Below are 27,991 nucleotides of genomic sequence, written 5' to 3' on the forward strand. Positions count from 1 at the left end.
TTTTTTTTTTTGATATTTAGCTGTATGAGTTCTGTTAATATTTTAGATATTACTCCCTCATCAAAGAGAGTATTTGCAAATATTTTCTCCCAGTCTATAGGTCGCCTTTCTATTTTGTTGTTGGTTTCCTACACTGTGCAAAAACTTTCTGGTTTGTTGTAGTCTCTGTTTATTTTTGCTGTTGTTACACTTGCCTGAGGAGACAGATCCAAAAATATATTGCTGAGACCAGTGTGAGAGCCTATTGCCTCAGTTTTCCTCTAGGAGTTTTACAGTTTCCGGTCTTACCTTTAAGTCTTTATCAGATGGTTGGATGGCGTCACCAACTCAATGGACGTGAGTTTGAGCAGATTCTGAGAAATAGTGAAGAACAGGGAAGCCTGGTGTGCTGCCATCCACGAGGTCGAGAAGAGTCAGACAACTTCAGTCAGTGCAGTCGCTCAGTCGTGTCCGACTCTTCGCGACCCCATGAATCGCAGCACGCCAGGCCTCCCTGTCCATCACCAACTCCCAGAGTTCACTCAGACTCACGTCCATCGAGTCAGTGATGCCATCCAGCCATCTCATCCTCTGTCGTCCCCTTCTCCTCTTGCCCCCAATCCCTCCCAGCATCAGAGTCTTTTCCAATGAGTCAACTCTTCACATGAGGTGGCCAAAGTACTGGAGTTTCAGCTTTAGCATCATTCCTTCCAAAGAAATCCCAGGGCTGATCTCCTTCAGAATGGACTGGTTGGATCTCCTTGCAGTCCAAGGGACTCTCAAGAGTTTTCTCCAACACCACAGTTCAAAAGCATCAATTCTTCAGCGCTCAGCCTTCACAGTCCGACTCTCACATCCATACATGACCACAGGAAAAACCATAGCCTTGACTAGACGGACCTTTGTTGGCAGAGTAATGTCTCTGCTTTTGAATATGCTATCTAGGTTGGCCATAACTTTCCTTCCAAGGAGTAAGCGTCTTTTAATTTCATGGCTGCAGTCACCATCTGCAGTGATTTTGGAGCCCAGAAAAATAAAGTCTGCCACTGTTTCCACTGTTTCCCCATCTATTTCCCATGAAGTGATGGGACCAGATGCCATGATCTTCGTTTTCTGAATGTTGAGCTTTAAGCCAACTTGTTCACTCTGTTCCTCTTCACTTTCTGCCATAAGGGTGGTGTCATCTGCATATCTGAGGTTACTGATATTTCTCCCGGCAATCTTGATTCCAGCTTGTGCTTCTTCCAGTCCAGCGTTTCTCATGATGTACCCTGCATATAAGTTAAATAAGCATGGTGACAATATACAGCCTTGACACAACTTAGTAACTGAAAAACAGCAACAGACAGTTTTTAGTTTATTTTGTGTATGGTGTAAGAAAATGGTCTAGTTTTCTTCTTTAAAATGGAGCTGTCTAGTTTTCCCAACAGGAGAAGGCAATGGCACCCCACTCCAGTACTCTTGCCTGGAAAATCCAATGGATGGAGGAGCCTGGTAGGCTGCAGTCCATGGGGTCGCTAAGAGTCGGACACGACTGAGCGACTTCACTTTCATTTTCCACTTTCATGCATTGGAGGAGGAAATGGCAACCCACTCCAGTGTTCTTGCCTGGAGATCCCATGGACGGACAAGCCTGGTAGGCTGCCATCTATGGGGTCGCACAGAGTCGAACACGACTGAAGCGACTTAGCAGCAGCAGCAGCAGTTTTCCCGACACTTTTTGCTGAAGAGACTATCTGAAACACAAAACAGAAACAGACTCATTGACACAGAGAACAAACCAGTGGTTGCCAGAAGAGAGGTGGGTGGGAGATGGGTGAAATAGGTGAAGGGGATTAAGAGGTACAAATTACCAATTGTAAAGATAAGTCAGTGATACAATGTACAGCACAGGGAGAATAGTGAATAATGTTGTGTAGCTTTATATGGTGAGTAGTGTATAAAAATATTGAATTACTGTAGTATACATCTGAAGCTAATATAACATTGTAAGTCAATTATACTTCAATTAAAAAATCAGTAAAGTAAAGGTGAACTGTGTAAATAAAAGGGAAAGTTTTGTCTTGATGGCAGTTAACATTCCTCCCCATTCTAAAATTTGTGATGCAGTTTTCCTTAGCTTCTTAAAAGGTTAAATTGGTTAAGATACAAAATAAGTAAAAATTTATTCCTCTTTAAAAAAACCTCACCGTTTAACTCGTATTGGATTCAATCCTCTTCTTTCATCTTTCATATTTGCATTCTTCCAATGCAAATATGAAAAACCTATGTAAAATTATTTATGGTATTTTGAAATAATCAGACTATAAAATTTGTAACCATTTTTTTGTGGTGTATGTTTTTCTATAGGTTGAACCTGTGGGTCCCATTGAACTGTCTTCTGGCCCTGAATCTGAAAAAACATTCCCTTCAAAAACCATTAGCATTTCTGAAGAAGGTTTGTGAGGGGTCCAGGGTGGGACTGAAGCCTTTCTTGGGAAGGATGTGTGTGCGCCAGAAATAGTCTTCTTATGTGAGCTGAAGCCATCGGTACCCTTATTTTTAGATGAGGATTCATTTTGTGATAACATAATGGGCCCCCACCTCAGGCCAGTTTATTTCCTGAGAAGCTGATGCCGTGACCTCCTCTGGCCTTTGCCCCAGAATGAGGCAGTGTGGGCTGGATCGCGGTTATGTGACTCCGCACCACTGGCTGCGTGACCGCTGAGAATCACAGATCTTGTGCTGAGGTGGTGTCTGCCTGCGGTCATCAGAGGAGCCGGAGCCTGAAGTTCAGGTTCAGTGGCCTGGCAACGGTGAAGTTATTAAGCTTTGGCATTTCTTATTTTAAGAATGAGAATTTGGGTATTTTTTTAAATGTCTACTATATCTATAATTGTTAGTATCTATATTCTTTCTTTCATTTAGTCTAGTCAGCAGTTTAATGCATTTTGCCAGAAAACGGGGTTTGGTTTATTGATCCTCTTTATTGTTTCTTAATGTTCTTTTTCACAAATTTCTACTCTTTAGCTTTATTATTTCTTCTGCTCTTGGAGGCTTACTTTGTGGGATTTTTCCTAACTTCATACTTTGTTTTTTTCTAATAAATGCATTTGAGGCTGAATGTGTTTATTCAAGGACCCAGATAAGGGTGCTGCTGTTATATCTTTTGGTGGTATTCAATTTATATTAAGATTTATTCTTCAGCTCGTAAAAAGACTTTTTAGCTTCCAAATATTATGGGGCTTGGGCTATATTTTTGTAATTTATTTCCATTTTCATTGTACTGTGATTAGATGAGTGTATGATAATATCATTCTTCAGTTCAGCTTAGTTGCTCAGTCGTGTCTGACTCTTTGTAACCCCGTGGACTGCAGCACACCAGGCTTCCCTGTCTATCACCAACTCCCGGAGCTTGCTCAAACACATGTCCATTGAGTCGGTGGTGCCATCCAGCCATCTTATCCTCTGGCATCCCCTTCTCCTCCTGCCTTCAATCTTTCCCAGCATCAAGGTCTTTTCCAGTGAGTCAGTTCTTCGCATCAGGTGGCCAAAGTATTGAAGCTTCAGCTTCAGCATCAGTCCTTCCAATTTATATCACTCTTAGATATTTGTTAAAATTTCGGTTGAGGCTTAGGATATATAGTCAGTTTTTGTAAATATTCTGTTTATTTGAAAAGAGTGAGCATTTTCTGTTTATGTAGGAGATGTGTGTGTGTGTGTAGTCACATACACATATATCATAGTCAGACTTCTAAATTACACTGTTCAGAAGGGCGCATTAAAAATTACCTGCAATGATTTGGAATTGTTTATTTCTCTTTGTAATTCTGTTAAATGTTTCTTTATGTACTTGTTTTTTTGTTGTTCAGTCACTAGCTCATGTCTGACTCTTTGCCACCACATGGACTGCAGCATGCCAGGCATCCCTGTTCTTCTCTATCATGCAGAGTTAGCTCAGACTCGTGTCCATTGAGTTGATTATGCTAACCATCTCATCCTCTGTCGTCACCCCCTTCTCCTCCTGCCCTCAGTCTTTCCTAGTGTCAGGGTCTTTTCTAATGAGTTGGCTCTTCATATCAGGTGGCCAAACTTTCAGACTTCAGCTTCAGCATTAGTCCTTTCAGTGAATATTCAGTTTGATTTCATTTAGGATTGACTGGTTTGATCTCCTTGCTTTCCAAGGGACTCTCAAAGAGTCTTCTCCAGCACCATGATCAAAAGAGTCAATTCTTTGGCACTTAGCCTTCTTATATGCTCCAACTTTCATATCCATATATGACTGCTGGAAAAGCGATTGCTTTGACTATGCAGACCTTTGTCAGCAAAGTGATATCCCTGCTTTTGAATATGCTGTCTAGCTTTCTCATAGCTTTTCTTCCAAGGAGCAAGCATCTTTTAATTTCATGGCTGCAGTCACCATCTGCAGTAATTTTGGATCCCCCCAAAATAAAGGCTCTCACTGTTTCCATTGTTTCTCCATCTATTTGCCATGAAGTGTTGGGACCAGTTGCCATTATCTTAGTTTTCTGAATGTTGAGTTTTAAGCCAACTTTTTCACTCTCATCTTTCACTTTCATCAAGAGGCTCTTTAGTTCTTCTTTGCTTTCTGCCATAAGGGTGGTGGTATCTGCATATCTGAGGTTATTGATATTTCTCCCAGCTATTGATTCCAGCTTGTGCTTCATCCAGCCTGACATTTCACATGATGCATTCTGCATATAAGTTAAATAAGCAGGGTGACAATATACAGCCTTGATATACTCCTTTCCCAATTTGGAACCAGTTCTAACTGTTGCTTCTTGACCTGCATACAGGTTTCTCAGGGAGACAGATAAGGTGGTCTGGTATTCCCATCTCTTTAAGAGTTTTCCACAGTTTGTTGTGATCCACAAAGTCAAAGACTTTAGTGTAGTCAATGAAGCAGAAATAGATATTTTCCTGGAAATCCTTTACTTTTTCTATGATCCAGTGAATGTTGGCAACTTGATCTCTGGTTCCTCTGCCTTTTCTAAATCCAGCTTATACATCTGGAAGTTCTCAGTTCACGTACTGTTGAAGCCTGGCATGAAGGATTTTGAGAATTGCCTTGCTAGCACGTGAAATGAGTGCAACTGTTTGGTAGCTGGGACATTCTTTGGGATTGCCTTTCTTTGGGTTTGGAATAAAAACCGACCTTTTTCAGTCCTGTGGCCACTGCTGGCTTTTCCAAATTTGTTGACATATTGAGTGCATCACTTTAACAATATCAGCTTTTAGGATTTGAAATATCTCAGCTGGAATTCCATCACCTCCACTGGTTTTGTTTGTACTAATGCTTCCTAAGGTTCATTTAACTTCACACTACAGGATGTCTTGTCTCTAGGTGAGTGACCACAGCCTTGTGGTAATTCAAGTCATTAAGACCTTTTTTGTACAGTTCTTCTATGTATTCTATGCACCTCTTCTTAATCTCTTCTGCTTCTGTTAGGTCCTTAAAACTTCTGTCCTTTATCATGACCATCCTTGCATGAAATGTTCCCTTGGTATCTCCAGTTTTCTTGAAGAGATCTTTAGTTTTTCCCTTTGAGTTGTGTTCTATTATTTCTTTGCATTGTTCACTTAAAAAGGCTTTCTTATCTTTCCTAGCTATTCTTTGGAACTCTGCATTCAATTGGGTATATATTATGTGGTTCAGGCTATGGGTATATCTTATGTAGTTTAGGCTATGTTATAAAATGAATATAGTTAATGATGATTACTTTTCTTGAATTTTATCTGTTTTATCATTAAGTATACAGCCTTGACATACTCCTTTCCCGATTTGGAACCAGTCTGTTGTTTCATGTCTAGTTCTAACTGTAGCTTCTTGACCTGCACACAGATTTCTTAGGAGGCAGGTCAGGTGGTCTGGAATTCCCATCTTTTTTAAGAATTTTCCAGTGTGTTGTGATCCACACAATCAAAGGCTTTGGCATAGTCAATAAAGTAGAGGTAAATGTTTTTCTGGAACTCTGTTTCTTTTTCGATGATCCAGTGGATGTCGGCAATTTGATCTCTGGTTCCTCTGCCTTTTCTAAATCCAGCTTGAACATCTGGAAGTTCACAGTTCACGTACTTTTGAATCCTGGCTTGGAGAAGTTTGAGCATTACTTTGCTAGCGTGTGAGATGAGTACAATTGTGTGGTAGTTTGAACATACTTTGGCATTGGCTTTCTTTGGGATTGGAATGAAAACTGACCTTTTCCAGTCCTGTGGCCACTGCTGAGTTTTCCAAATTTGCTGGCATATTCAGTGCAGCACTTTCCCAGCATCATCTTTTAGGATTTGAAATAGCTCAACTGGAATTCCATCACCTCCACTAGCTTTGTTCGTAGTGATGTTCCTAAGGCCCACTTGACTTCACATTCCTGGATGTCTGGCTCCAGGTGAGTGATCACATCATCGTGGTTATCTGGGTCATGAAGATCTTTTTTGTACAGTTCTCTGTGTATTCTTGCCACCTCTTCTTAATATCTTCTTCTTCTGTTAGGTCCATATCATTTCTGTCCTTCATTGTGTCCATCTTTGCATGAAATATTCCCTTGGTATCTCTATAATTTTCTTGAAGCGATCTCTAGTCTTTCCCATTTTATTGTTTTCCTCTATTTTTTTGCATTGATCACTGAGGAAGGCTTTCTTATCTCTCCTTGCTGTTCTTTGGAACTCTGTATTCAAATGGATATATCTTTCCTTTTCTCCTTTGTCTTTAGCTTCTCTTCTTTTCTCAGCAATTTGTAACACCTCCTCAGACAACCATTTTGCCTTTTTGCATTCTTTTTTCTTGGGAATGGTCTTGATCACTGCCTCCTGTACAGTGTCACAAACCTCTGTCCATAGTTCTTCAGGCACTCTGTCTATCAGATCTAATCCCTTGAATCTATTTGTCATTTTCATTGTATAATCGTAAGGGATTTGATTTAGGTCATACCTGAATGGTCTAGTGGTTTTCCCTACTTTCTTTAATTTAAGTCTGAATTTGGCAATCAGGAGTTCATGATCTGAGCCACAGTCAGCTCCCGGTCTTGTTTTTGCTGACTGTATAAAGCTTCTCCATCTTTGACTGCAAAGAATATTATCAATCTGATTTTAGTATTGACCATCTGGTGATGTCCATGTGTAGAGTCTTCCCTTGTGTTGTTGGAAGAGTGTGTTTGCTATGACTAGTGTATTCTCTTGGCAAAACTCTTGTTAGCCTTTGACCTGCTTCGTTTTGTAGTCCAAGGCCAGATTTGCCTGATTCTCCAGGTATCTTTTGACTTCCTACTTTTGCATTCCAGTTCCCTATAATGAAAAGAACATCTTTTTTGGGTATTAGTTCTAGAAGGTCTTATAGGTCTTCATAGAACCGTTCAACTTCGGCTTCTTCAGCGTTACTGGTCAGGGCATAGACTTGAATTACTATGATATTGAATGGTTTGCCTTGGAAATGAACAGAGATCATTTCTTTTGTTTTTGAGATTGCATCCAAGTACCTCATTTTGGACTCTTTTGTTGACTATGATGGCTACTCCATTTCTTCTAAGGGATTCTTGCCCACAGTAGTAAATATAATGGTCATCTGAGTTAAATTCACCCATTCCAAAAAGTTGGCTTAAAACTCAACATTCAGAAAACTGAGATCATGGCATCTGGTCCCATCACTTCATGGCAAATTGATGGGGAAACAATGGAAACAGTGAGAGACCTTATTTTTGGGGGCTCCAAAATCACTGCAGATGGTGACTGCAGCCAGGAAATTAAAAGACACTTGCTCCTTGGAAGAAAAGTTAGGACCAGCCTAGACAGCATATTAAAAAGCAGAGATATTACTTTGCCAACAAAGGTCCGTCTAGTCAAAGCTCTGGTTTTTCCAGTAGTCACGTATGTATGTGAGAGTTGGACTATAAAGAAAGCTGAGCACTGAAGAACTGATGCTTTTGAACTGTGGTGCCGTGAAGACTCTTGAGAGTCCCTTGGACTGCAAGAAGATCCAACCAGTCCATCCCAAAGGAGATCAGTCCTGGGTGTTCATTGGAAGAACTGATGTTGAAGCTGAAACTCCAATACTTTGGCCACCTCATGCGACGAGTTGACTCATTGGAAAAGACCCTAATGCTGGGAAGGATTGGGGGCAGGAGAAGAAGGGGATGACAGAGGATGAGATGGCTGGATGGCATCACCTACTCAATGGACATGGGTTTGTGTAGACTCCGGGAGTTGGTGATGGACAGGGAGGCCTGGCGTGCTGCGATTCATGGGGTCACAAAGAGTTGGACACGACTGAGCAACTGAACTGAACTGAACTGATGTTGGGAAAGATTGAGGTCAGGAGGAGAAGGGGACGACAGAGGATGAGATGGTTGGATGGCATCACCGACTCGATGGACATGAGTTTGAGTAAGTTCCTGGAGTTAGTGATGGACAGGGAAGCCTGGCGTGCTGCAGTCCATGGAGTCGCAAAGAGTTGGACATGATTGAGTGAAATATTATTAAGTAATGACTATCTTTATTCTCAATAATGTTGTTTAGGCTCAAAGTCAATTTTGTTGAATATGTCCATTTCTGTTTGCTTTTGCCTGGTATATCTTTTTTGATACTTTTTATTAAAAATTTTAATGGTAAGTTTCAGGCATAGTTCAGTAGAAGACAAAATAGTATAATTAACCTTCATGTTCCCAACAATCACCTTTACAAGTATCAACCCATGGCCAGTCCTGTTTTATATATCCCACCCACTCTTTCTACCTTTTCCTGAATTATTTTAAAGCAAATTCCAGACAGCACATTATTTTATCCATAAATATTTTAACATTCTCTAAAAGACAAGGTCTATTTTAAAAATAGTAACAACATCATCACCTCTTTTTTTTAAAAAGTCTTGATACTGTCACATACCTAATAAGTGTTCAGCTATTGCCAGTTGGCGCATTTTAAAAAATAGTGTATTTGGTCCAGTTGGAGTCCAGATAAGGTCCATACATGGCATTTGGTTGATGGCTTATAATTCTCTTTTAATTTCTGGGTTCCTCTTTTTTTCTCTCTTTTTCCCCTTCTGGTTTATTGTTGAAGAAACTTGGTTGTTTGTCCTGAAGTATTTTTCAGGGTCTACATTTTGTTAATTGTGTCTCTGTGGTGTCATTTACATTCTTCTGTTCCCTTTATTTCCTGTCATTAGACATCCCTTTACTTTCAAGATGAGTGACTGTGTTATAGATGTGTTCAGCAAATATGGCTAGATTTCATTCTTCAAATAATTACATACTTTGTGTTTTAATTATAAGATATAAGCAGCTGTTTATTGTGATTACTGATACATTTGTGCTTGCTTCTATTATCTTATTTTGTGCTTCCTATTTACTCTCTCTTTTGTTTACTTTTTGTCCTTTTTTCTTTCCTTCTATTGGATTGAGTTTTTTGTATCCACTCTTTCCCCCTCTATTTGTTCAGAAATTATACATTCTATTTTTATTCCCTTAGGACATATTCTTCAATTTTCAACATTCAGAATTGAGTGTTGAGATGAATATATTTACCTCACAAGCAACATAAGGTCTTATGTTAGAGCTTTTAGCACTGGTATTCCAGGGGCTCAGTGGTAAAGAATCCGCCTGCTAATACAGGGGACACTGGAGATGCAGGTTCAATTTGGCCAGGAAGATCCCCTGGAGGAGGAAATGCCAACCCACTCTAGTATTGCTGCCTGGAAAATTTCTTGGACAGAGGAACCTGGCGTGGTGCAGTCCATGGGTTTGCAAAGATTCGCACATGACTCTGCACACATATACACATGCCTCTTCACATCTTCTCTGATACTGTTTTCTAATATTTCAGATCTGTACCTTGTTTTTAACCTGCCCACTTAGTCTCCTTTGTCTTTTATTTTTATATGTCTGTACTAATTTGAATTTATCAGCATGTTTGCCAGTTTATTTCCCCTCAGTTGCTTCTTTTTTTCAAAGACATTGTAAACTGAATGATGTACATATGTAAAAAATAAGTATATTAGACAAAAACACAGGTTTCATCAAATAATACTTGTCGTCATTCCCCAAGGTGCAGTCTGGCATTTTCTCTTTTGTGCGGTTATTGCAGAGTTGCTCCTTGCATCCACTTCGTTGAGGACTGTTTCCTTCCTCCTTCCTGTATTAGTTCTTTCAACTGGAGTCTGTCAGTAGCCAGTTCGCCCAGTCTTTGAAAATAGTTGTGATTTTACTGCAGTGTGTGAGTGATGGCTCACAGCTGAGATCAGAATGCTAGGTCACTGCTTATCTTCCCTCAGTCTTTTAAGATATTATTCCATTTTTCCATTGACATTTCTAATTGCTGAGTGTATAATACCCATGTGATGTCTAAATTGCTGTTGTTTTATCTCTGATCACTTTTACAGTTTTCATCTTTATTTTGGGTTTATTTTGCATGTTGAAATGGTGTGTCTAGGTGTATAATTCCTTTTATTTATTCTATATGGGAGTAGGGATGGCTTGTTAATTTGCAGTTTTAACACTGGGAAGTCTTACCTGGCTTCTTTTGGAGTATTGCTTTTTCTAAAGCTCTTGTTAGAGGTGTGCTGGGACTTCTCAGTCTACTCCCTGTCTCCTAACCACCCTCAGGGTCTCCCTTTGCTCTCAGTGATGTGCTCCAGGATATTTCCTCAGAACTCTTTCTCTTAGTCTACTCATTCTCTCTACTGCTGTGTCTTCTTTGCTGTAGGATTTTAATTTTGGTGACTACATTCTTAATGTCCAGAAGATTTCTTTCTTTTTCAAATCTCTCTGTTCTTTGGATGTACTGTCCTTTTCTTTTACTGTGGTTTCTATACCTTATTTTATCAGTTTAATCATTTTAGTAATATTTTATGCCCTTTCAGATTATTTTATTTTGTGTCTGCATATTTTCAATTGTCAGATGTGTATACTGATGCTCTGGGCTGCTTATTCTTTTGTGTGAGTTGTAATTTTTTATATGGAGCTTATTTAGGGGGTAGTTCTGCTAGGTTGTGTATGTTTTTCTTTGGCATGATTTTGTTATTTTCTTCTTGCTGTTACTGAAGTAGAAAAAAGTGGGGACACGGTTTTATGATCTTTTTTTTGGCTTGGAGTTGCTGTACCACATAGATAGTGTAAATTCAGATCCCACACCTGCCTGTAGTATAGCAAGACAGGGTGGGTGTCTGTTTTCTGAGTTAACTTTTGTTTTTTTCCCATCCACTACCCAGGGAGATAAAAAAGTTTGCTGTTTCTCTAGGGCAGAATTTTTCTTATCCCCACTTTATGGACAGAACTGTCCTTCAGCGTTCTCACTTCCTCTCACTGTGTCTGTAGGAACCAGGTCTCCTGTTCCTCCTCGGGCTATACCAGCAGCATTGTCCATTTAGTGCCCAGATTTGAATTCCTTTTTATTTTACGACACCAGGAGACTTATTTTACTTACAAGTTTAATTGGTTGTGTATGCTTTTTTTTTAATTCACCATTTCTTCTGTGTTTTATACAGGTAATGGGCCTATTCACTGCAGCTCCATCTGTTGTGTTTTCTGAAGTTGATAATAAATTTAGTAGTAGATAATAAATTTTCTTACTATGAGACAGTTTAAACTTAATACTGTATTAAATTATTTTATTATGCAGTAAGAAAGTTACCAGAATAATGTCTTTTCCATGTGATTTTTTTCCCATTATCATTATTTTCTTTTTATTGTAATATATGTTCTCTGGATTAATGCACTTCCTGACTTATATGAATAAAGAAGATCAGAGGGACAAAGAAGAGATTTCAATAACAGAAACTTACCCTTGCCAGAAGACCTATGTGCTTCCTTCGGCTCATTCAGCCGTCAGCCTTTCCAGTGACCAGAATGTGACTTCTCTTGGTATTGTTCTTAACTTTTTTTCCTTTACTCTTATTTTCCAAGATACTGTTATTGAAGAGTACTTACTTTACTGGGAATATAGTTGTGAAGGATTTGTGAAGCCATTGCAATATTCGTAAGTTTCAGGGAAAAGAAAGTTAAAAATTGTGCCATGTACATGTAGTACTACATTATCGTGTCACTTTCATAAGATACTCTACAAGATGTGTCATGCTGCCACTACTGCTAAGTCGCTTCAGTCGTGTCTGACTCTGTGCGACCCCATAGACGGCAGCCCACCAGGCTCCCCCGTCCCTAGGATTCTCCAGGCAAGAACACTGGAGTGGGTTGCCATTTCCTTCTCCAGTGCATGAAAGTGAAAGTCAAAGTGAATCACTCAGTCGTGTCCGACTCTTACTGACCTCATGGACTGCAGCCCACCAGGCTCCTCCGTCCATGGATTTTCCAGGCAAGAGTACTGGAGTGGGGTGCCATTGCCTTCTCCACAAGATGTGTCATATCTCTGTGTAATTCAGGCTCCTCTGTCCATGGGATTCTCCAGGCAAGCATACTAGAGTAGTTGCCATGCCCTCCTCCAGGGGATCTTCCCGACCCAGGGCTCAAACCCAAGTTGGGTTCTTTACCACGAGCGCCACCTGGAAAGCCCCGTTAAATACATAGCAACTGAAACATTACAGTATTACACTGGTATATTATACTATACTACTATACTGTTTGATTTGTATAAAAATTGAGGAATTAAAACTCTGTCAATTTTAAGAGTTTTGATTTGGAAACAAAATAATGACTGATTTTGTGAGCCTCTTCCACATGCCAGACATCACTGTTTTATGTGTGTTGACCCTGGTGTAAGCCTGACCTGTGATCTAGCTACCATTCTCCCATTTTACAGTTGAGAATATTGAGGCTTAGAGAAATTCAGGGCCATTGTTCATTCTATTTCTTTTAGAGCTGACAGTTCAAAATGCTATTCCTTAGTCCTAGGTGATATTTTGTGTCATAGTAATAGCAGGGCATACTGCGTATCACAGTTGGAACTCTAATGGTGGCCTTGAAATACCTTTTTTGCCCTCAGATACTTATGGTCAATAAGGGTGATTTTATTGAATGCTTGCAATATGTTTTATTACCATTATTAAAGTTATATAAGCAGTTAGAAATGCTATTTTTAAGTGGCATTGCTGTTGTTTAAATAAAAACTATTAAGCTGTTTTTAAGCTTTGTATTTTTTCTCTAAACTCTTTCTAGATTCTGTTCATATTTCAGTCATCATCATATGGAGATAATCATTTTTATTCACTGAGTTGTTGTGAAGATTAATTACTGTATATAAAGCATTTAGCTGAGAATCTGTTTGATTCCTATAGGTTCTTGCTCACCAGTATCTTTCCTCTTTCCTCTTATGGAAGGGAGAATTGAGAAATGTAGTTAAAGAGGCCTTAGTGGATTCTGATTGTATCTGAGAAGTTTAAACTACATTTGGTACTTGGGAATCACTGACAAATTTTGAGCAGGAGAGGTTTGGAAGAACACTAGGATGGAGGTCTAGGTCAGTTAGTGAACTTTTAAATTAATGTGACCTGGGCAGTGATGAGGGTCTGGGCAGTGTTGTGGGAAAGGAGAAGAAATGAGACATTCTGAACAGGCAGCTGATGGCTTAAAGCTCAACATTCAGAAAACTAAGATCATGGCATCCGGTCCCATCACTTCATGGCGAATAGATGGGGAAACAGTGGAAACAGTGGCAGACTTTATTTTCTCCAAAATCACTGGAGATGGTGATTGTAGTCATGAAATTAAAAGACCCTTACTGCTTGGAAGGAAAGTTATGACCAACCTAGACAGCATATTAAAAAGCAGAGACATTACTTTGCCAACAAAGGTCCATCTAGTCAAGGTTATGGTTTTTCCAGTGGTCATGTATGGATGTGAGCATTGGACTATAAAGAAAGCTGAGCACTGAAGAATTGATGCTTTTGAACTGTGGTGTTGGAGAAGACTCTTGAGAGTCCCTTGGACTGCAAGGAAATCCAATCAGTCCATCCTAAAGGAGATCAGTCCTGGGTGTTCATTGGAAGGACTGATGTTGAAGTTGAAACTCCAATACTTTGTCCACCTGATGTGAAGAGCTGACTCATTGGAAAAGACCCTGATGCTGGGAAAGATTGAGGGCAGGAGGAGAAGGGGACGACAGAGGATGAGATGGCTGGATGGCATCACTGACTCCATGGACATGAGTTTGGGTAAAGTCTGGGAGTTGGTGATGGACTAGGAGCCTGGCATGCTGTGGTTCACGGTGTCGCAAAGAGTCGGAAATGACTGAGCGACTGAACTGAACTGATACTCACTGACTAAGTGGATGGCATGGGTGGAGAAGGAGAACGCAAATGGCTGGTTAGCATTGTCAGACTAAGAGCAAGGATATCACCAGGTCTTAATGTCAAACTCTTAGAGCACCTTCAACCAGATGTAGCATTTCAGGCGATATTCATATCATATTTAGGACCTAGCTTTTGATAAGCAATTAGAGCTTGCTGAGAGGTTTAGGCTAAAAAACAGAAGAGCCTTTTTCCCTAATTATATAGTTAATATTGATGGAAAATGGGGAAATGCTTAGGACCAGCCTGAGAAATGTCATCCATCAGAGAGCAGGAGGAGCCCACCCCACCCAGTGAGGGAAGCGGATGAGCAGCCTCTGGTGAAGGGACTTTCAAGAAACAGTGAATCCCTGACAGTTTCACAGGCCACCAGAAAGTTAAGAAAGAAGACTGAGTTTTTTTGAGCACTTTAAGACCTATCGGTATTTCTAATAAGTGAAGTCGATGATCAGGCTGAGTGCACTGTTTGGCATTTTTTCAAAAAGGAACTGTGACCATCAAGGAATGAAGCTCATCTGTTGCGTGTGTTAGTAAATTATAAAGGCCATCCCATAGAAGAAATCCAAAGGTGGTTTGAAAATGAAGGATAGAATCTTTCTGCGTAACTACTTTTAAAAGTTATTTGACTATAACACTTTTCTGCCTTTTGATAAAAAGAATCATTTTATCAAAATCGTTCATTTCTTAGATCTTTTATATCTGATTAGTCTACACTTAGGGCTTCCCTGGTGTCGCAGGCTAGAGAGTCGGCCTGCCGCTACAGTAGATGCAGGCTCGATCCCTGGTCAGGAAGAGTCCCAGGAGAAGGAAATGGCACCCACTCCAGTATTCTTGCCTGGGAAATCCCATGGACAGAGGAGCCTGGGAGGGGGGTTACAGTTCTTGGGGTCAGACATGACTTAGCAACTATATAAACAAGTCTGTACTTACACCATTATTGAAGAACTCACAAATGACCAGACTCAGAGACCAAAGATAATGTGAAATTCTTGATGTGAGGATTAAAAAACAAAAAATGTGCTTAAGAAAGCAAAATTATTTGATATTAAAAACATGGGGATGTCTCAGTCATAGAGGCAAGGTGAGTTTATCTTAGTATTAGAAAATCTTAAGGAAATGTTTTTGAGAAGAGATGTCAGGACACTTTTCTCTCTGTTAACTCAGTTCTCTTTGAGGGTTAAACACAGAAAGCTGAAAAGGCTATGTTTTGCTCTAAAGACATGTTATTAATACTGGACAAGGTTTAAAAATCATCCTTTGAGTCATGTTCTTCCATGTAAAGGCTTTTGGGATTAAATTAGATGTTTTCTACACAGTATTCACTTCAGATCATCAAAAGTTTTTTTGTTTTCTTTTCTTTTTAAAAAGTAAATCACACTCCAGTATTCTAAACCGTGTATGAAGCAAAGTAGATTATACCTCCTAACATGTATTGTTCAGAGTGCTCTGGATAGACAAGTAATCTTAAAATGTGGACACTATTCACCACCAAATGGAGGTTTAAAAATATTTCAGTTTGTGGACATATAATTTCTAGATCAGGCTAATAATTTAAAATAGAAAAAAATAACTGACCTGAAATTTTAATTCATAGTAATGTTTCTTTTTTTTTAAGGTGTGAACAACAGTGATGAATTATTTGAAAGGTAACTATCTTAATTCATAGTTTTACTTGCAGTTAGGTACAAATCATATGTTCTGGAAATTTTGTTGTTCATATGTATGTAAACTTTACACTAAATATTTTTTGTGGATTAAAGGAATGTAATTCCCATTGGGAATGGGATCTTTTAAGAAACTGATGATTGTTATGTTGTATCTCACTGTTTTAGAGTAGGTAGGTAGAGTATCTGCTGCATTTTCTTTTACTGCATATGTATTAAATTGCAATAGGCAGGACAGATTAGAAGCTGTCTTCTAGGCCTTACATTTGCTCCTTTGAGAGTACATATGAAGTTGTCAATTACTGATGATTATGCTTTTCCACTGAGGATTAATGAGATTAAAGCAATAGAATGAAATTAGTTATATGCTTATCATTTTTTGTGTTCATTTATGCTCTTGGAGAGCATAGTTTTAAATGCTTATTTTTGCTTAATATAAGTAAGTTGTGGGTACTGATTTGTATTTCTCATATTGCATTTGGGAATGAAGTGCTTCGGTAGATCCACTCCAGATGAGTGAACTGACTGATATTGCAGACATTATCAATGACCTTATAACAAAAGATGGAGTTTCCAGTGAAGAGCTCGGCCTAACAGAGCAACAGGCTAGGAGCATCTCCAGGTAATCATTGAATAATTCATTTTTAACCTGTTTAAAATGATTATGGTTTAAGAGTATTAAAAAAAATGACCATTTTTGGTGATTTTTTAGAAAACAGATTCAAAGCTTACATAGATTTTTTTTTCTCTGTTAATAGATTTTGTGATGTTTGTGTGTCATTCCTCCCCTTCCTCCAACAATCATAGACTGGCTTCTGTAACTAATACAGCACGTCTGTATCCTGAGTTTTCTGAAGGTCTCATCGTTCTGAGTACAACATAAATATAATCCTGTTTCTTCTTAAAGTAATTAATAATTTAGTTCATAGTACTTTACCCTAGACATGAACCTTTAGAATACATTTTAAATAGCTTTTCTTGGAATATTATGTTAAAATGTTTTTCCTTGTTGCCTTTCCTGGGCCATGAACTGGTTTTTGATAGAATAAAGGCTGCCTCTTCTATTGATGCTTCCTTGGGATACATACACCTTTTGGCTTATTGATTCATTGGGGGTTGGTTGGATAGGGTACTCTCTGCCTGGAGCATCTCAAGAGTTCAGACTCCCAGAAGAAAAGCAGGTGTCTAGTGTGAAACCACACTGTCTCTGTCCATAACCCGTCTTCACGTTAGGATGGTGTCTTCTTCCCACGCTGTGTGTTTGAGTCGGCCCTGAATTGCTGTCTCACACCACCTTGTTTCTTGGGCCACTGTTAGTGCTGTTTGTGTAGAAGCCAGGATGGGATTAGATGTACAAAAGCTGTATCGAGAAAATTCCTGAGAGGAAGAAGATCAGAAGTGAGGCATCAGACCACAGTGCAAGTCTGGCCCCTCCCTGTGGAGGAGAGAAGGCTGAGTCAGTTAAGTCCAGAGTACAGTGTGGTTCTAGGAAAGCTTCAGCTGGGTCAGTGGTGAGACATCAAGCCAGAGTCAACTTCAGAGGAGTCCTGTCTCTTACAGGTCAGGGCCAGCCACAGCATCCCTGCCATGCTGCTCATTAGCTCAGGTTGGACCCTGGGAAGTACAGCCTGAGCAGGAACCTGAGGCCAGCTCCGGGTCCAGGAGGGCTGCAGTTTAGAGGTCATCTCTGTGTAATAAGTTTTGGAAGTGATTGAGATGGTCCAGGAATAGATGATGAAGAAATCCAGAACCTTTAGAAACATTCATATTGGTGGTGAGCAGAGAAGAAGGATGCCCAGTATAAGAGGCTGTGTTGTGTTTTGAGAGTGAGAAAAAGACCCAGGTAAGAGAGAGTTTAAAGCAGAAAGGAGAAGCCAGTTGCACCAGATACTATAGAGAAGTCCAGTAGGAGGAAGACTGAAGAGGCTCTTGGTGACCTGAGATTTTTGTCAGTGGATTTCAGGAGACAGGTTGGAGCAAATTGACTAGACATCAAAGCATATGACTGGAGTGGGTAGCCATTCCCTTCTCCAGGGGATCTTCCCAACCCAGAGATCCAACCCAGGTCTCCCACATTGCAGGCGGATTCTTTACCATCTGAGCCACCAGGAAAACCCAAAAGAATACTGGAGTGGGATGTCATGCCCTCCTCCAGGGGATCTTCCCAACCCGAGGACTGAACCCAGGTTTCCTGCATTGCAGGCAGATTCTTTACTGTCTGAGCCACCAGGGAAGCCCATATGTATGCATGTATTCCCTCTCTCTGGAGCCTCTCTCCCACCCCTGCCCACCCCAACCCCAATTCCACCCCTCTGGGTCATCCCAGGGCACTGAGCTGAGCTCCCTGTGCTGTACAGCAGTCTCCCGCCAGCTGTCCGACATACTCATGGTGGTGTGTATCCATCAGTGCTGCTTTCGCAATTCATCTTAACCTCTCCTTCCCAGCTGTGTCCACAGGTCCATTCCCCACATCGGTACCTCTGTTCCTGACCTGCAAATACGTTCATCAGCACCATTTTTCTAGACTTCACATATATTCATTAATATACAATATTTGTTTCTCACTTTCTGACTTACTCTGTATGACAAGGCTCTGGATCCATTCACATCACTACAACTGACTCATTTCCTTTATATCTGACTGAGTAATATCCCATGGTGGAGAAGGCAATGGCACCCCACTCCAGTACTCTTGCCTGGAAAATCCCATGGATGGAGGAGCCTGTTAGGCTGCAGTCCATGGGGTCGCTAAGAGTCTGAAGCGACTTAGCAGCAGCAGCAGCAATATCCCATTGTATGTATGTACCACATCTTCTTTATCCATTCATCTATCAGTGGACATTCAAGTTGCTTCCATGTCCTGGCAGTTGTAAATAGTGCTGCAGTGAACACTGGGGTACGTGTACTATCTCCCTAACAAATTTAAAATCAAGTGATGCACTGCTGGTTAAATTTCTCAGGATGCAGCATCCCTCTGGTAGACGTCCACAAAGAACTGAGAAGGAGAGAAGAGAGATTCAAGTCTGGATGAAAAGAAAACGAAAAGAAAGAATGGCAGAGTACTTAAATCAGCTGGCAGAGAAGAGAGGGCAAGAACACAATCCTTTCTGCCCCAGGAATAACCCAGTAAGTAATCAAGGGTAATTGAATTATCACAGAATATGCATAACTTTTTCCTGGCAGGTATTCAAGAGAAGGATGAACATAATTCAGAATCATTTATTATTTGATAGAAAAGTCAGCATTTTACTTAAGTCAGGGAAAATTAAGAAATTACCTTAACAAAATGTAGCAAGGGACTATAAACCATGTTTGATTAAACTGTCTTAAATATTTTTTCTCCATGAGGCTAATTATGGCTCTAACATTTTAACCATTGAATGAAGAGATCAAGGGATTGGGCGACCAACTGAAGTCACTCCCTTAATTTTCAATGAAAGTCAGTTGCAGTCGAACAACTTGATGATGTATGTAGTAAAGGCATTTTAAAAATCAGTTTTCTGTCTGTAAGTTGTCTACAAAAAAACCTTTTTAAAGTATGGTCCAGTCATGTACCAACAGAGTAGTGGCACTTCTGTGTGTGTTTCAGCTTTCCTTTAAACTGTCAACGTTTGTTTACTGAGTCCTGACTATGGATATCACCATGGCTAGGTCAGAAGTGTTTTGCTTCAGAAGATGGAATAAGGCAGTATTACTTGGATGATTATATAACTATGAAAGTCACATTTACATTACATTTGGACTATAGTGTATCTTTTACTTTGTAATCTGAAATAAATATAATACTTTATTTTTTTCACCATCATTAGGGAAACACATTTTATAAAATAAGTGAATCTTCCAAGAAAGATTGTCACATTTAAGCACCAAATGTGCAAAAGTAGGTGAACTATTACTTAATGTCATTTATTTACCTGTGTCTGGAGAAGGCATGCTAACATTAGATGACATTTTGTTGATAGCTCTGGAGACATGATAATGACCTTCAGAGCTTGAAGACCAGAATCTTACAGTGCGTGTGTATATGTGTATTCTTCCACCCCATGGAGGGTGAGTTCCCATATCACCCTCCCATCAGCCAAACAGATACCCCAGATGGTTAGAATTATATCCAAATTTAGAATAAATTAACTCTGAGGGTGTTGGGACTGTTTTGTTCTTAGACTTTGTGACATCTCCTTCAGTATTGCAGGTAAATTTTAGTTTCTATTTGGGTAAAGATATGGAACTAGTGAGGGATTAATGTAATTTAAAATTTACATTTTTATTAGAAATCAATAAAACATTGCGTTTATTATTGACTACTATATAGGACCTTGAGAAAGTGAATTCACTTCTCTATGTATGTTTTTATATACACAGTCATCCCTGTGAAAGGACTTACCCTCATTAGTAATTCAATAGTAACTCAGTATTTCGGAATAAGACATATTTATAGCTGATGTTGGCCAGTTTATCTTGTGTCACATGCATTTTGAAGAGTTTACAAGTCACAATAAACCTACTGTAGTAGGTTTCTGGCAAACATTTTAAAACATTAAAATGATGGTTTTGAATGCCTCACTCATTTCTGCTTTTATCAACCAAGCTCTTGGTGAGATTAATCACAAGACAGAGTACAAAGTATAGGTGTCTCCATCCTGAAATGTGTCTGTTCTCCATTTTAAGTTGCAGCTGATAAGGATCTCTCCTTTTGAGAAAATATATGAATTTAGCTGCTAAAATAGACTTTGTACTCTATTTATTAAATTGGATTTTATTTTAATTACATGATGCTTTAACATTTTCATGTTTTGGGCTGGAGTAGGCAAGATTCATCAAATATGACAATGTTTTATACTGTTCCTAAATAGCAAAATTATATTTTAGCTTCCTATTAAAATTTATTAGTAGAATTTTCATGTTTTCCGTGGATTGTAATGGTTTAATTATTTGAACTGAATGGTAATGAACTAACTGGTTATTTCTTGTGCAGTTTTACATGACTTCAAGGGAAATCAGGCTGAGACAAAAGATGAAGCATGAAAAAGACAGGTGAGTTTGGTAGTTACACCCTGATCATTCTCTCTCACTCACTTGAGACCATAGGTAATGCCTTAGGCATGCTAGTTTTCACAGTAGTCCCTTTTTGTTGATAAATAGAAAAGTGTGGGAGATAACTGCAGGGAAAATAATTAGATTCCACTATCCTTTTTAGGAATTTGCTTTCAAATGTTGTTTATTCCATTCAATTTTTATAACTTATTTCTGAAATCCCTGTCCCTCTCCCAATCCAAATACGTGTGTGCATTTTTTAAGTACCCCACTGCTGCCTCTGCTAAGTCGCTTCAGTCGTGTCCAACTCTGTGCGACCCCATAGACAGCAGCCCCCCAGAATCTCCCCCGTCCCTGGGATTCTCCAGGCAAGAACACCGGAGTGGGTTGCCATATCCTTCTCCAGTGCATGAAAGTGAAAGGTGAAAGTGAAGTCACTCAGTCGTGTCTGACTCTTAGCGACCCCATGGATTGCAGCCTACAGGTACCTTTAATAATACCTCCTAATGGTTTTCAGAAATCTGACATTTGAATTTGCATTGAACTGCATTGAAGAAAATCAGTACTAGGTGGTCTTCAAACACCATGTTCCCTCTAGAAATATGAAGTAAAAGGGACTCTCTTACTAAATGTTATTTAATTTTTTATTTTGAAGATTGCTACTCTCAGACCATTATAGTCGTCGAATCTCACAAGCATACACTCTGATGAATGAACTATTATCTGAGTCAGTACAACTTCCAGCAGCTGCTCAGAAACCATTGCCTAACAGAAAAGCCCACATTCCCAGAAGGCAACTCTCTCCTTCTCCAAGAGGGTAAGACGAGGTCTGGCGTGTCACTTGGGAAGATAACGCCAGGCGTGATAGTGTGGAGCGCCGATGTGACTCGGGTTCCATGTGTTCGCTCTGAAATATGGTGATAAAGTGAAGGGGAACAGTGCCATCGTTAGTTTTCATCAGTTTATAGAATCACCAAGGAAAAGGACGAAAAAGGCATTAAATATCTAATTAAGACGTAGCAAAGCACTTCTGAGTGCCTAATACAGTTTTTATATCCATTCAATCCTGTTTTCTTCCTTTCTGTAGTTTTTGTGACATTCCTTCTGTAATTTGCCTCCTAGCTGCTCTCCCTGTTTCTCCAGTTGGTTCCACTCTTGTAGGAAAACGATGGTCCTCATCAGCTCACTGCTTCTTCTGCTGTCCCCTCCGAGTTATTTGCCGATTCAGTTGTAGATACTGTCATGTTTCTTAAATTAATGACCTGCACTCAGTTTGGATAAGAGTTCAGTAGGCAAGGATTAATTAAACATGGATGCTAAAGAAAAGCACCCAAGAGTAAAGTTTCTCATATGGCACACAAACACAAAATTTGTTAGTGACACATAAGGAGGAAATGAATTAGCAGTTTAATGTTGTTAAAAATTACCACCTTTGACAAAATAACTGATTAGGTTTGTAAACATGATCTCGTAACTTAAGAACCTAGAGGAAATGCTACCCAACGCAAACCTAGATTAATCATACTACTTGTGTGTAATTTGAGGTGTAATCAAAATAGCAGAGATTCTCCTTGAATATTTCTTAGAATAATGCACACTATTTAATACATAAATAACTGGCAAATGTATACAGCTTTTGAAATGATTAGAGAGATAATAAAAACCAATTTCTTTGGGAAAAAAATGAGTAAACTTTGAGGTATAAGTTACTATACACTAAATGACCACTGAGGTGCAGAATAAGCCAAGTCAAATGAATGTATTAATCTGAGCTGAAATTTGGATTTTTGAAATATATCACTGATAGAAGAGTCTAGAATATAATTATGTGATTTCTACTTCAGAGAGAATCGACATGGTCACAATTTTCCAATATACAGACCTGGAAAAGTCAGACATACATCCACCAAACCAAGTTATACCCAAAAGGGGAGACCTTTTGGGCAATCTCAAGGCTCACCTTGGCCACGTGGTAAGATTGAGAGCTTTCTTTTATCTTGTGTAATTTGGACCTATTCTTTCTTGGTTCCAGAGTTGTGTTTTCATTAGTGAAAAGTTTTAAATCTCAGTTAAAAGCAGTTCCCATTTCAACAGAATGCAAGAGACTGATGAAGATTTAGCTGTACTGGAATTTTGTTCTATTACTTTGAAATGAGAAGACCCTAGGAATCTACATAAACTAATGGCCTTTAATTCTGTGTGATATGACTTATTTGGGAATCAGTTTCTTTGATGTGTCTGGTTAAAGATGTAGGCATTTTTACAATCAACTTCTAATAGATTACAGGATGGATATATCATAGAGGAGGAATAGAAGAGGCTCAGATGGAAATAATGTTTTTACCATTTTTGAATATTCTTTTCCATATTTAAACATATAACATCTGTTATTTACTTATTGGTGGGCTTCCCTGGTAGCTCAGCTGGTAAAGAATCTGCCTGCAATGCAGGAGACCTGGGTTCGATCCCTGGGTTGGTAAGATCCCCTGGAGAAGGGAAAGAGTACCCACTCCAGTGTCCTGGCCTGGACTAGCCATCCTTTAATTAATTTTGCCATATTTGGGTTTTTGTTACTAAAGTAAAACATATTTATTTGTTTAAAAATGTATAATCATAGCTAACATGTAGTATAAATATGTACAGCTAAGACTGTATAATAATAACTAGTGAGCCAGGTTCTGTTTAATTATTAGAATTACAACTCTGTTATACTTTAATAAAACTTTTTTTTTTTTTGTAATTTTTTGAAAATCCATCCTGAACCCTCCTCCCTCCCCATACCATCCCTCTGGGTCGTCCCAGTGCACCAGTCCCAAGCATCCAGCATCGTGCATTGAACCTGGACTGGCATCTCGTTTCATACATGACATTTCACATGTTTCAATGCCATTCTCCCAAATCTTGCCACCCTCTCCCTCTCCCACAGAGTCCATAAGCCTGTTCTATACATCAGTGTCTCTTTTGCTGTCTCGTATACAGGGTTATCGTTACCATCTTTCTAAATTCCATATATATGCGTTAGTATACTGTATTGGCGTTTTTCCTTCTGGCTTACTTCACTCTGTATAATAGGCTCCAGTTTCATCCACCTCATTAGAACTGATTCAAATGTATTCTTTTTAATGGCTGAGTAATACTCCATTGTGTATATGTACCACAGCTTTCTTATCCATTCATCTGCTGATGGACATCTAGGTTGCTTCCATGTCCTGGCTATTATAAACAGTGCTGCGATGAACATTGGGGTACACGTGTCTCTTTCCCTTCTGGTTTCCTCAGTGTGTATGCCCAGCAGTGGGATTGCTGGATCATAAGGCAGTTCTATTTCCAGTTTTTTAAGGAATCTCCACACTGTTCTCCATAGTGGCTGTACTAGTTTGCATTCCCACCAACAGTGTAAGAGGGTTCCCTTTTCTCCACACCCTCTCCAGCGTTTATTATTTGTAGACTTTTGGATCGCAGCCATTCTGACTGGTGTGAAATGGTATCTCATAGTGGTTTTGATTTGCATTTCTCTGATAATGAGTGATGTTGAGCATCTTTTCATGTGTTTGTTAGCCATCTGTATGTCTTCTTTGGAGAAATGTCTATTTAGATATTTGGCCCATTTTTTGATTGGGTCATTTATTTTTCTGGAGTTGAGCTGGAGGAGTTGCTTGTATATTTTTGAGATTAGTTGTTTGTCAGTTGCTTCATTTGCTATTATTTTCTCCCATTTATTTTTATTTCTCTACAACTCTGTTAGAAAGGTAGTACTGTGTTCCCATTTTAAGCATCAGAAAGCTAAGGCAGAGAAAGTTGAAATAACTCCCCAAGATCAGATATCTAGGAAGTGGTAGAGTCTGTATTCAAACCCAGTCAGGGCCACATCTAAAACGTGACCTTTAGTATGCTGCCTCAGTTGAGAAAATTGGAGTTTCCATAAATCACAATCCTTTAGATAAAATTTTATAATTTTGTTAACTCTTGATTTTGGTTGACAGATTACAATAAGAAAACTGTTCTTTTTAAAACTAGAATTTCAAAATAGTAACCTTTAAAAACTTTTTAAAAAAATTTTATACCTTATAAATTTACAAAAATTAAATATCCAAAATTGGAGAGGATTTTAAACTTGAATCATGGTTTCTTAACGTCATATGGAAAAGTCTTGGATTATGTGGAAATACGTCTTTTTTCTTGGACCTGTCCAGTGTTAGGCTTGTATTGTTACGTTGCACTTGACTGGGCTGAGACCTCGGCCCCCTTTGGACCCATTACGTGCTCCCTCTTGCTGAGCTATGCTTGAGGAGGTGTTCCTGCTGCTGAGGCGCACAGAAGTCCTCAGTAACCCCCAGCCTGTGCAGATAAGTCCAGACCCTCTCCCTAGCCTGCAAGGTGTCTTCCCCATCGGTTTCCTTAGCCTCCTTCCTCCATAATATCCAGATAACCCACGACACTTGCAGGCTTGTTTTCCAAACACATGCTGTGTGCTCCCATTCCAGCACTCAAATTTCCCCTTATTACCGTAATGATACCCTTCCAGTGTCTTGGAAGACATCCCTAATTTCAGTTATTTAGCTGTTCTAACCTGATGTAATGATTTTAACATCTATTTTCATTTTTAAATTGGCTAATACTTAACTTGCACAGTGGTGTGAACAGTAGAGACAAATAGTAGTAGCATTGGGGGGGACCTCCCAAAGGTGGCTCCGTGGGAAAGAACCTGCCTGCCAGTGCAGGAGGTGTGGGCTTGATCCCTGGATCGGGAAGATCCCCTGAAGGAGGAAATGGCAACCCACTCCAGTATTCTTGCTGGGATGATCCCAAGGACAGAGGAGCCTGGTGGGCTGTAGTCTGTGTGGTCACAAAGAATTGGATATGACTGAGCAACTGAGCTCAGTAGCACTGGTAACAAATCAGGTTTTTTTATTTGTTCTCTGAATCCTCAATCCAGTGTTCCTGCCCCTTCTGAGGCACTACTGCAACGGGCCTTATGTCGTAGTCATGTATAAAGTCGGTTCTGTCCCATTATAGACTAAATGTTTTGAGGGTAGCAAGACTCTCTTCATCTTGTGGTGGTGGTGGTATTCAGTAGCTAAGTCATGTCCTACTCTTTGCAAACCCATGGACTGCTACACGCCAGGCTTCCCTGTCCTTCACTATCTCCTGGAGTTTGCTCAAACTCATGTCCATTTTGTCGATGATACCATCTCACCATCTCATCCTCAGGCACCCCCTTCTCCTCCTGCCCTCGGTCTTTCCCAGCATCAGGGTGTTTTCCAGTGAGTCATCTCTTCAAATAAGGTAGCTACATTATTGGAGCTTTAGCATCAGTCTTTCCAATGAATATTCAAGGTTGATTTTCTTTAGGATTGACGGGTTTGATCTCCTTGGTGTCCAAGGGACTCTCAAGAGTCTTCTCCAGCACCACAGTTCAAAAGCATCAATTCTTTGGTGCTTAGTCTTCTTTATGATCTCTTACATCCATACATGATTACTGGAAAAACCATAGCTTTGACTCTATGGACCTTTATCAGCAAAGTGATGTCCTTGCTTTTTAATATGCTGTCTAGGTTTGTCATAGTTTTCCTTACAAGGAGCAAGCATCCTTTATTTTCACGACTGCAGTCACCGTCTGCAGTGATTTGGGAACCCAAGAAAATAAAATCTGTCACCGTTTCCACTTTTTATCCATCTATCCGCAATGAAGTGATGGGACTGGATGCCATGATCTTCATTTTTTGGATATTGAGTTTAAACCAACTTTTTCCCTCTGCTCTTTTACCCTCATCAAGAGACTCTCTAGTTTCTTTCCCTTTCTGCCACTGGTATTGTATCATCTGCATATCTGAGGTTACTGATACTTCGGGAAATCTTGATTCCAGCTTCTGCTTCATCCACCTCAGCATTTTGCATGATGTACTCTTCATAGAAGTTAAATAAGCAGCGTGACAATATACAGCCTTGATGTATTCCTTTCCCAATTTGGAACCAGTCCATTGTTCCATGTCCAGTTCTAACTGTTGCTTCTTGACCTGCATGCAGCTTTCTCAGGATGCAGGTAAGGCGGTCTGGTATTCCCATCTCTTGAAGAATTTTCCACAGTTTGCTCTGATCCATACAGTCAAAAGCTTTAGCATAATTGAATAATTAGATAAATGGGGGAAAAAACTATCTAGATTTTTGCCTAAAAATAGCTATTTATAAACTAATTATTGTTCAAGTATATTAATGGGTAGATATTATAGTACTTACACAGTAATCATAGAACAGTATATGACTAGCTGTTATCCGAGGGCCTGTCACTTAGCTTCCCTAGATCTCTAAAGGTAAGGTAGTAGAGGCAGCTTGAGGGACTGTGAACACAATGACCTTCCTGACTGCCTCTGCCACACCCAGAACCAGCCGTTCCCCTGGCAGCATTCAGAGGCAATGGAGAAACCCAGTCAGTGTAACAGTCAACTTGACCCCACTGAGGCAAGTTTAGTCATTGTACAGATGAGAAGTTTGGATCCATCAAGATTTAACGATTCCCTGAAGTTCTTCTGTAAAAGAAATTTTCCTAAAAATACTTGTGGGTTTGACTATATATGTTGCTATCTGTCTTTTATAAAGCAGTATACAGTGGTTTTTTTGGCTATTTTATTCAGCCCTGTGTACAAACTGTTAAAGGTAAGCGTCTTTTCTTCCCCTTGTTTTATGGTTAATTCTATCAAAAATAATATATAGAGACTATATAAGTATCTGAGAGGCATTATAGGCATAAATAATAGGGTCTAGCCTTTGAAATTATCCAGGTTCATAGCCCAGCTCCCTTGCTTACTTTGTGTCATCAGATATGTTTTTAAAAATCTACCTCATAGAGTTGTTGAGGATTACAAGTAAAGTATTTTCAATAACATATACAGTAAATGGATGCTACCAATCCTGGAATTTAAGAACCCTTAATTGATCCTTCTCTTGGCATTTTGCCTAGGTATTCCACTGGGAATAGGCTTATATGCCTGGATTTTCCAGTTGCCAGAGATGTTGTTGAGGCACATGTGCCAGATGAGAAAGGGCTGTGGTTGTCCTATAGAGATACCAAGCCTCAAAGTAGACTTTCCCT

General features: G+C 39.5%; 1 protein-coding gene across 9 annotated transcripts in view; it reads left to right on the top strand.

Moving 5' to 3' along the window:
• The window catches only part of CPLANE1 (ciliogenesis and planar polarity effector complex subunit 1), a 107,909-nt gene that overhangs the window by 72,970 nt on the left and 6,948 nt on the right, over positions 1–27,991 (top strand). For 6 of the 9 annotated variants that reach the window (XM_061393698.1, XM_061393696.1, XM_061393701.1 and 3 more), the window contains 8 exons: positions 2,329–2,416; positions 11,703–11,825; positions 15,819–15,849; positions 16,358–16,489; positions 18,828–18,993; positions 20,843–20,901; positions 21,557–21,718; positions 22,746–22,873. In XM_061393698.1, coding sequence (XP_061249682.1) covers positions 2,329–2,416; positions 11,703–11,825; positions 15,819–15,849; positions 16,358–16,489; positions 18,828–18,993; positions 20,843–20,901; positions 21,557–21,718; positions 22,746–22,873 — 889 coding nt within the window. Of the gene's footprint in view, positions 1–2,328; positions 2,417–2,524; positions 11,826–15,818; positions 15,850–16,357; positions 16,490–18,827; positions 18,994–20,842; positions 20,902–21,556; positions 21,719–22,745; positions 22,874–27,991 lie in introns of those variants that run through there. The other 3 variants (XM_061393700.1, XM_061393705.1, XM_061393704.1) reach the window with 3 other exon arrangements.

Source organism: Bos javanicus, chromosome 20, assembly GCF_032452875.1.
Source record: "Bos javanicus breed banteng chromosome 20, ARS-OSU_banteng_1.0, whole genome shotgun sequence".
In the NCBI taxonomy this organism is placed as follows: Eukaryota; Metazoa; Chordata; class Mammalia; order Artiodactyla; family Bovidae; genus Bos; species Bos javanicus.